Here is a 10386-nt window from a genome sequence, read left to right as displayed (position 1 = left end):
TGTGCGTTTCCGTTGCCACCACTGAATGGTACTTTTAATTTGATTTTCTCATGTAATGAGAGGAAAGCACACCTTTAATTCATATCCATGTCTCAGATATATGCATGGATGTTATTGCACACGGTTGCAACAGCACTGATTCTTGTTTTTTTGCTGGTTTGTCATTAACCGACGCCTTGTTGAAACATGAAGGGTGTATGTGTGTGTCTGTATGGTTTCATCAAGTGTTAAAAAACGGTTTGTGCAGTATTACGTTGTTTTGCTTTACACAACATGGCTTTGGTATTTTGTATACATGTGTTAATAAAAGTGGGCCAGATTTTTGTTTTCTAAGACAATCAAAGTGACATCAGAAAAATAAAGTTATTCAACAAGGTTGTGCTTCACTTTGGATGATTTTATTCAAATGTATAGAAAACAACCATTCACATTATGAAAAGCCACAAACATGAGCAATGGCTCATCACATGATGATGTCACCGCCCATTACCACGCCCAATGTCCCGTAGATCCAATTACAGCGGTGCTGAATCGTGTCCAGATTCCGATTGGCTCGGTGGCCTGTCACTCATTTCCAGCTGTCAGAATCAGAAACCGTGCTGCTCAAACTGAGACAACCAACCTTGAGAGACCTTTCGTGGCCAAAATGATGGTTTAAGTAACAAAGGTACGCAATATTCCTTATAAAGTGACGTACTATAATATAGTATGGTATACCAGATGCGTAAAATAATGATACGTGTAAGTTATAAACCTCGGAAGGCTCTATGTGTCCTGATGTTTTTAGCATACATCAGCTAATGATGCTAGCCATGCTATTATTGGAGGTGACATGCCTTTACAACATTGAGCGTTACTTTGATAGAGTATTGCTTAACAAATAGACTTGATTAAAAATCTATCGCCAGTAACCGAGGCCACCTAACTATGCTAACATTGCGAGCTTACAGTTGACTGAGATTGCTACTTTGCCTCCTTCCACTCCCCAAACCAGCCATCACCTGGCCCAGCCCTTCCATCACCATGGAGACTGCCGCCAGCTACGTGCTCATCCATGGGAAGAACATCTCCCACAGCACCTTAGCGAGCTCCACTGCTGCTGGTCCCCACATGTCCATTGACAAGCTATTTCCTGCCTTGCTGGAGTGCTTTGGCATCATTCTGTGTGGATACATAGCTGGCAGGTGTGTGTGATGTTTTCAGGTGCATCTCTGCATCATTTATTAAATACAAAGCTTGTTTTACTTAGCAGAGTGGCTTTGATGGATCACAGAAAGTCAACCAGCAATGTCAAAAGGCATAATTTAGAAACAATTGTATGTAGTAATGCATGTATTATGAGTAAATCATCATTCCGCACAACTGATTTGTGTCAAATTAATGCAAATGCTAATGCCAATGAATGTCCAGGGTAAGCTATGTTGTGGTAACTGTTAGTATTTTGAGGATACTGAATGCAAAAGGTGGTTAGAAATGCCAATGAACGCTGATGCTAAATTTAGCCTTTGTGTGTTTTGTCCCGATAGAGCTGACATCATCACTGAGAGCCAGGCAAAAGGTCTGGGCAACTTTGTGTCCAAATTCGCGCTCCCAGCTCTGCTTTTCAAAAACATGGTGCTGCTGGATTTTGGAGGCGTTATTTGGTCATTTTTGTGGAGCATCCTGGTTGCCAAGGTCAGGAATTCTTAAGAAATTTGTACAAAATAAGCATCTCATGAATGCACTTGACATATGTGCTGTGTGTAGGTGTCTGTGTTCGCACTGGTGTGTGTTCTCACACTGATGGTGGCAGGTCCTGAAACTAGGTACGGTAAAGCTGGGCTGTACGCCATCTTTGCCACACAGAGCAACGACTTTGCACTGGGGTATCCCATTGGTGAGGCCTCCACAAATACCGTAAATACTCCTTAGTACTTTAACCTCTTACTATCTCATCTTATATTTTCTCCAGTTGATGCTTTATATAGGAGCACCTACCCAGAGTACCTCCAGTACATCTATCTAGTTGCTCCTGTGTCCCTGATGCTGCTCAATCCCATTGGATTTGCTCTCTGTGAGGTGCAGAAGTGGAGGCAGGCCGGCAACGTGCAGCGAAGCACTGCAGGAGTTCTGGCAGTTGTTGTCCTACAGGTACTGTGTCTGCATTGGCGCTTTTGAAGGCCCTAGTTAACCAAAACTAGAAATGCGTGCTTATAGACCACCATATTGTATCCCACGTATTGTTCAAGTTATGATAAAACTTAAAGATTCTGATTCGAGGTAGTGCCAGGTAGTTCCACAGGATGATTCTGACACATTTTGAATGTGGACTACAAACATGGCAGACAATCTACTGTAGATCAATATGTTGAAGTAGGTTACTGTCGATATTTTTTTGGCTGTGTTATTCACTGTTCAATTGCACTTTGCTTGGGCCTCGGTTATAAATGTTCAAGTTTAATTTAATTTAATAGTGAGGTCTAAATTAAGATTGAAGGTCAACAAATGTGTGTGCTAATTTAAGACTGAACTCTACTGTCCAGGTGTTGAAAAATCCAATCGTGTTCATGGTGGTCATAGGGATCGCCTCTCACTTCGCTTTGGGCCAGAGGATCCCTGCTGTGCTGTCCGACTTCATTGATGGCTTGGCCAACTCTTTTGGAGGGGCGGCCTTGTTCTACTTGGGCCTCACCATGGTCTGTGTTGGTTCGCTATATGTGTTCTTAGGCTTGTTCCTTTGCACAGTATTCATTGCGTAGGACCGTATAAGAGAACACTACATGTCTCCGTGTTTCTGTTGCAGGTGGGTCAGTTGAGGAAGCTGACACGAGATGCTGGAGTCGCTTTGATTCTTCTCATCACTGCCAAACTGTGAGCAGAAATTTATGTCATTGATTGTTTGTCTCTTGGTTCGGATTTTACTAAAACTGGTTTTAACACTAACTTGTAGAAGCACAAATAGAGTTTTGGTGCAGGTCTGGATAAATGTGAGACATGGCATATTCTCAGAAATCCATACAGACACAGAAGGTCATGTCCATAGGTATGAATGTGAGTGTGAATGGTTGTTTGTCTATATGTGCCCTGCAATTCATTCATTTTCTACCGCTTATCCTCACGAGGGTCGCGAGGGGTGCTGGAGCCTATCCCAGCTGTCTTCAGGGGCGACAGGCAGGGTACAGGGGACCCTGGACTGGTCGCCAGCCAATCATCGGGCACATATAGACAAACAACCATTCACACTCACATTCATACATATGGACAATTTGGAGTCGCCAATTAACCTAGCATGTTTTTGGAATGTGGGAGGAAACCGGAGTACCCGGAGAAAACCCACGCATGCACGGGGAGAACATGCAAACTCCACACAGAGATGGCCGAGGTTGGAATTGAACTCAAGTCTCCTAGCTGTGAGGTCTACTCGCTAACCACTCGTCCGCCATGCAGCCCTCTGCCCTGCAATTGACTAGCGATTAGTTCAGGGTGTACCTCACCTCTCACCCTTCGTCAGCTGGGATAGGCTCCAGCATACACAGCAACCCTAATGAGGATAAGAAGCATAGAAAATGGATGGATGGATGGATGGATGGAGAGATGGTCTATGTCATTTCCAAATTAGGTTGTTTTTTTTAGATTTAAAAAGAAGAAAAACCTTAAAAAGTGAAGATGCTTATGCACATACTACTTATATTACGACATATTAATCCGAAGTAACGATTTCGTCCCCCAGTTTGGTGATGCCGCTTGTCTGCAAGGACATGATGGATATTCTGGACGTGGGTGTCAACAGTACCAGTGCCAACCACACCAGTTTGTCCAACTTTGCTTTCCTCTACGGCGTCTTCCCCACTGCACCCAGCGTGGCCATCTATGCCGGACACTACAGCTTAGAGCTGGAAGTGGTGAGTACTTGTAGCATAGCAGCATATGCTGTCTTGTGATGCCGAACCCCCCCCCCCAGGCGGGTTGGGTCACATTGAAATGACAGCAAAGACAAAGATGCTATTAGATGTTAGATGTTATTAAACAATTTAGATGGGAAACACAACATTCAGTATTTGTTGTCTCCAGTGACCCCGTCCACCCACTTCCTCCCTACTCTGCAGTTTGTGTATTAGCATCACAATAGCGTTCTAATGTATTAACTTTGTTGTCATGTGCTGTCAGGTGACTTCAGGCATGGTCATTAGTACGTTCCTCTCGGCCCCCATCATCTACGTCTCTGCCTGGCTTTTGACAATCCCCCTCATGGACCCCGCCCCTCTGGTCGCAGAACTCCAAAATGTCAGCTTCAATATCAGCATCGTCTGCTTGGTGGCGCTGGTGTGTGCTCTCATCATTTACTTTCTTTTGATATCTTCTGGGAATATCCCTAGTGTCATTTTCCACCTCTGACAGGTTTGGACCATCGCGGTGATGCTCCTCAGCAGAAAATTCAACCGTCTTCCTCACCTCTTTGCCTTAAATCTCTTCTTGGCTCAGGTTGGGTTTATACTGATGTGGTGCCATGTGAGCTTTCAATGCCGCTTTCGACTGATCACTTTGCCCCTCTGCTTCCTAGTTTCTGGTATGTGTCAGCATGATCCTGTGGAACTTCCTGGCCAGACAAGAAGATAATCTCATCGGAAAAATTCTGGCCTTTTCGCTGCTTTACAGCTCTCTGTACAGCACGTACATTTGGACAGGCACGTGCTCGTATCTGGTCAACATTTATTTGTTGAAACAAATCTGCATGCGAGTGATTGCCTCCCATCCCCACCCCCCCTTTTTTTTTTAGGTCTAATCCCACTCTGCTTGGCTCTGACCAGCAGAGATGATCTGCTGAGGCTGCGACCGGCAGTTTTCATGGTTTTGGGTTGGGGGTGAGTTCCATTGACATGCAAAAAAAAAAGAGCTGGAATAATTCGGAATTTTACGTGGATTGACTTGTCAAACATGTGAGTGCATAAATATACAGGATTATTACATATTACACTAATTTGCTTTGTCACCTACAACAGGAAACTAAGATGTGAATGCTTTATTGAGACACTAGCTTACCATATTATATTATTTAATATTTTAAAATGTATTTAGGAAAAATAAATAAAAATAACAACATTATAGGTTTTAGTATGCAGAATGTTTTTGGTCATTACTTTCAGTGTAAATATTCTTGTGTGTAGGGTTCCCTTGATCATGGTCGGAGGTCTTTTATTATCAGGCCACAGGACCGACACCATTGATTCAGCCTTCTTCTATGGCAAAGCTCAGGTTAGATAAACACCTTGCAACTTATCATCACTTATGCTCTCCACATTGTTAAGTTCATGTTGAAAATTCTGTTTTAAATGCACTGGAAACATGCAGCCCAAAAAACCCGTTTGTGAATAAATGTTTTGTTTTCCATCGTTTATTTTAAAGATCATCAGCACAGCCGTGGTGCTTGCAGTCAGCCTGGGGCTGGGTGCGATCTCTCTCATGGGTCTCAGCCAGGGAGGCAGAGAGCAGAGAGGATACCACGTCCTGAATAGAACTGCTGTTCCTGCTGCTCATAATGAGGATTCGAGGACCCCTGGTGGTGTGGAAGATACACAACAACCACAACAACAACAGCAGCAGCATTACGCAGAAACTTCACCTGCCTGCAGCATTAACTCAGGTAGCATGACTGCTATGTGTGTGATAATATACTGAATGTTTATTATTTATTCATGATTATGTTTTGTGTGCGGTAGACACACACACTCCTCCTTTCCAGTCGGTACCTGATATGATTGCCAGCACACAGCTGAACCACGGCAACAACACTGGTATGACATACAAATATTATTTATTTGTTTTATGTGAATGTATAATGCGTTTACTGTTGAATTTGTTTTGTCGATTAATTAATCCTGCAAATACTGCTAATAAACTATATATCGTTTATTCAAAAGATAATGAAATGCTGTTTCGTCGTTGAATATGGTCTATTATTCGGCAAATTTCATGCATTCACTGCCTAAATTAAGCATTTCCAAGCATAAAACTGGCTAAATGATCAAAAACATGAATAGCTATTCAAAAAATGTGATATGAAATGCAATACAATATGTGGCTTCTCAGCTAAATATCGTTGACCGTTAGCTGAGTGCCAGCAGCAGGTTAGCAGTGTGGAGCGTGGCTGACAGCAGCTCCTGTGTGATTGTACTGCATGTGCTGTCTGCTTGTTAATAACACAATTGAAGTGCATTGTGTATGCTGTCAATGCTAACTTGTGAATCTTATTTATGTCCTGAGATGGCTTTTCTGTTATTGCGTCTACTATATTGGGTTATACAAGCGTAAATATTACTATAGGGGTGCTATTTCATGTCTAAGGGGCTCGAATAATGGTACAAACTATATTTAGAAAGTCATAAACAGCTTTAACTACGAAAATATTCCATTTATGTTGAATGCTGCTTTGTGGAAATTCACTTATCATGGTCGGGTCTGGAACCAAGTAACTACAATAAATGAGGGACTGTACACTGATATAGAGTTGTTGTTTTTTTTCCACTTCAGGCCACACAGGGGGGCTATGCGATGGTCATCAGCAGAATTCATCCTCGTCGGAGCATCTTCTAAACCTGGCTGGACCAGAGCGTCAACACACTGCTGATGATAAGCAAACAGTCAGACACGTCTTGCTGTGTCTCCTCCTTATTGTCAGCTTGCTAGCAGTGAGAATTTAATCTTTATACAAATTTGTTTGTTACCTATTTTTAAAAAAATCTTACATACTGTGTTTCTGTACAGAACCTCTCCAGCTGCCTTTGGTGGTTGTTCAACAAGGATCCAGGACGACTCTACTTGGAATTGCAGTTCTTTTGTGCTGTAGCAAACTACGGACAGGCATGAGAATGCATGTTATTTAATTTCTGTCTGTAATATAGTTAGAAATTATTATTCTCTTTAACCCAGGGCTTCCTGTCCTTTGGGATCTTCGGTCTGGACCATCACCTCATCATCTTACCCTTCAAGAAGAGGTGAGATTTGTCACATTGATGACGAGATGTGAGTCATGTGACCTCAGGGGTGTGTCCACAGGTTGCAGGGGTTGTGGCGAGGTCACGACGCAGAGGAGCAGAGTCCTTCAGGAGGTCCTGAGGAGGTCAGACTCACCTGCACGCAGTTTGTCCGCTACCACAAGGAGCAGTGTGTGCAAGATATAGTTCACACGCGCAGGTATGTTTAATATTAATTTTTTTCTTAACATTATCATTTAAAAAATGTCTAATATTAGGACAGTAAGTCTTTATTGAGCTTTTAATCATGCATGGATTTGGAGCTGTTGGTGCTGATTTATTCTATTTCTGCTTATATTTTAGGCCATGTCCACACTAACACAAGTATTATTTCAAATCATGCATTTACAGTGACTTTCATCACATTGTGTACCATTCTGAACTCATTCAATCCCAGCCATTTTTCAAATGACAACACCTTCAGTACTAGCCATTTTAGATGATTTTGAGTGATTTTTGAAGGCACACAGAATATTGGTGTTCTATGTCTATAGAAATATAGAAGCTATCAAAAGAAAGATTAGAGTTTGGTCTTTCATCAGAAAAAAAAGTTTGCTTCTACCTTTTTCCGTTCTTTAGTAAGTAGAGCACAGGTAAGTTTCAGGAAAATATCAGTTGCCAACTAGAAAAGTAAGAAAAACTTGTGTGAAAAGATAAATTTCAAGCATAACTTTCACTTTGACGCAAATATTTTTTGCTTTTGTCACAGCTCAAATATTTAAACAACAATACCACAACATAAACAACACAAAAAATTGGTTACATGGAAATAGCAATTTATTTACAAACATGACAACATGAACTATTTACGAATTTTCACATTTGGAAATGCGTGTGGGTTCAAATTTCCCTACAATGCGGTACACTCCTCCACGTTCTCCCGCTTCCTCTTTCCTGTCATGTGGGATTTTTCTGTCTGAGCTCTGATCAAATTCACATCTGTTTTTATGACTTCAAATTGCGCTGACGTCAAATTTTATTGGTCGGGAGTTGCATCATCACCCCTCTCAGCCTCTTGTGCAAAAAAATATAAAAGACATATATAAATATAACGTATAACTACGTCTTTGGTATTGAATGAGTTTAGTGACATGATTCTATAGTTAAAATTTTGGTTTACTTTATATGAAATATGTAATACTTTGAAGAGTAATACCACTTTATTTAGGCTTCTTGGAAGCAAAAATGACTTAATTGGGTGTATAGCGCTACCTGTTTGCAAATGTTTTCATGGACAATGAGGATATTCTCAAGTACCATTTAGTGTGTTTTGAGGGTTAAGAACAAAATAGTAAAGCGTGGACATTGCCTTATATTCCTCTCATGTCCTATGCATGTTTCTCCTCAGGAATTGTGCTGTTGTTCTGTTTGATTTTATTTTAATTGTTGCTGCTACTTGCATGAAACCAAGCAGAATTGTTGTCTTTATAATGCCACATAATTTATTTTCAGTAAAAAAGTTATATAATATGCAAATTTGTAGTAGTACTACTGCTTTAGGCTATGATTTCATCTTCTTGCACCTTTGTAAAAACACAAAGACATCAAATTTCTTCCTTCTACTTATTATAAAACTTGACTAACGGGATTCTCTAGATGTTTTGGGGTCTCGGGTGCTTTGCTTTTCTTTCTCACAAACAATTCTTTGCACTCTTCTTGCTTTCTTTTTCTTTCCTCCCTCCCTGCATTCTGTTTTGGCTCCACCTTCTCTCTTGCTCCCCCTAGTGGCTCAGGAGAGAGTGTGAGCGCTCCGACAGGTGAATCCTTGCTCTGATAATAATGACAGGTTCTGGAGCGACCTCCCGCAGCAGCAGCAGCCGGATCCTCAGGCTGACCAACACCAGCATGAACCCGACTTAGACTCACCTAACCAGCAACCCCACATCCAAAGCACGTTCCGGGGCTGCGACCTGGTCGACTGGCTGCTGGGTCGTGGCCTGTGTGCCGGGCGAACCCAGGCTCGGCGCTACGCAGCATGTCTCCAACAGGGAGGCGTGTTCTGTGACACGACGGGTCAGCACAGCTTCAGGGACGAGTGCACGAGGCTCTACCATTTCATACAGGAGGAAGAGACTGATGGCTGATGGTCCGGTGAGGAGGAAACCAAACAGCATCCACCAGGCCACAACACAGTGCCTTATGGTGCAGTTCTTCCATCCTCCACTAGAGAAGCTCTTGTTCTTCAAAGTGCAGGCAAGTTCCCGTTAAAAGTTTAGTTATGCATATCATATGAAGGTTCAGTCGCCTTCCATGTTGGTTGGTGGTTTCTGCTTTTGATTCTGCTCCTCTCTCTTAACTACTGACATGATTTGTTTTGATTTCCTTTTATTTCAGTGCACACTATGTGATCATTGGACCTTTCATTGGGTACACATTAAAATGACTCCAGGGTCTTTACAAAGATAATAATGCTCAGTTTTTGCACAACGTACTGTTAAAATTAGCAAATGTTGACATAATGAATACCTGTGTGATATTATTATCTTTGCAAAGTAAATTATTATTATTTTTTTAATTCTACAGCAATTCATTTGTCCTCAATGTTGCCTATTGTCCCTACTGTGTGATTTTCTTGACACTACAAGTCTCCAAGTACCACTTTTGGATGGCTTTGACTGCTTGCATGACTCAAACATATATGCAAATCTCACCAGGAAATATGTGCCCTGCGCTATTACATCTCAATTTAATAACCTTCCGCAAATGTTGGACAGTTAAATAAATAAATGTTAAATTAATACAATGTTTCCTGTCAAATGGAAACATGTGTAAACTTTAAAAACCTGCTTTACAAAGGGTTTAGCTTCCACTGAATGCTGGCTGTACACCTTCTCACGGTTGACCTGTTCTGTGCTGTTTTTACTGTGACGTCTGAACTACACTGAAATAAGAGCTGATTTAAGGTGGATTCATGTTTTAAAAGAGGGCATATTCGATACATACACTAATCTACGTTAGGGATATTCAGCTAAACAATGAAGTGAAAAAGCACTACAACTTCACATTTTGACCTTTTAAACTTCTGAATGCACATGTCCAACTGTTGAATGACGGAGAGGACTGCTTACATACCAATTCTAATTTAACCAGGACTTTTATTGGTCCATTCATGGTTCACACACTTGTGCCAAATATTGAAAAGCTGGATGTGTTCATTCAGAAGTTTAAGGAAGGTCATAAATGAAGTTAATCCTAAAATTTCACTCGATATTGCTAACTTTTTGTGAGTTTTCTTCTGTTTACTGATGTCACATGACTTTATGTGACAGGGCGTCTCGCCTCCGCCAATGTGAAGGTGTGTTTTGGTGTGTGCATGATGTATGTGTCACGTGTAAGAGAGAATAAAGAGATTTTAATAAGACGTTTATTGTACGTT

General features: G+C 41.4%; 1 protein-coding gene across 4 annotated transcripts; it reads left to right on the top strand.

Moving 5' to 3' along the window:
• The first annotated feature begins 544 nt into the window (after positions 1-544).
• gpr155b (G protein-coupled receptor 155b) lies at positions 545-10384 on the top strand. 4 transcript variants are annotated; one of them, XR_009120431.1, is made up of 21 exons: positions 545-667; positions 995-1184; positions 1527-1674; positions 1747-1876; positions 1952-2130; positions 2523-2675; positions 2783-2850; positions 3710-3881; positions 4147-4302; positions 4378-4461; positions 4541-4664; positions 4757-4841; positions 5145-5232; positions 5383-5620; positions 5697-5771; positions 6508-6665; positions 6742-6837; positions 6907-6971; positions 7033-7170; positions 8797-9203; positions 9345-10384. XR_009120431.1 is itself a non-coding variant. In XM_058059058.1 (20 exons), the coding sequence occupies exons 2-20, from the start codon at positions 1024-1026 to the stop codon at positions 9092-9094; spliced, it is 2616 nt and encodes an 871-aa protein (XP_057915041.1). In that variant the 5' UTR covers positions 545-667; positions 995-1023; the 3' UTR covers positions 9095-10384. The 4 variants fall into 4 exon arrangements, 3 of the variants coding, with proteins under 3 accessions (XP_057915041.1, XP_057915043.1, XP_057915044.1); XM_058059058.1 differs by having other exon boundaries at positions 8797-10384; XM_058059060.1 differs by lacking the exon at positions 9345-10384 and having other exon boundaries at positions 8736-8951.
• The last annotated feature ends 2 nt before the right edge of the window (positions 10385-10386 follow it).

Source organism: Doryrhamphus excisus, chromosome 20 (assembly GCF_030265055.1).
Source record: "Doryrhamphus excisus isolate RoL2022-K1 chromosome 20, RoL_Dexc_1.0, whole genome shotgun sequence".
NCBI classification, from domain to species: domain Eukaryota; kingdom Metazoa; phylum Chordata; class Actinopteri; order Syngnathiformes; family Syngnathidae; genus Doryrhamphus; species Doryrhamphus excisus.
The sequence above is the reverse complement of the archived record's forward strand: the minus strand, read 5'-3'. Positions and strand labels throughout refer to the sequence as shown.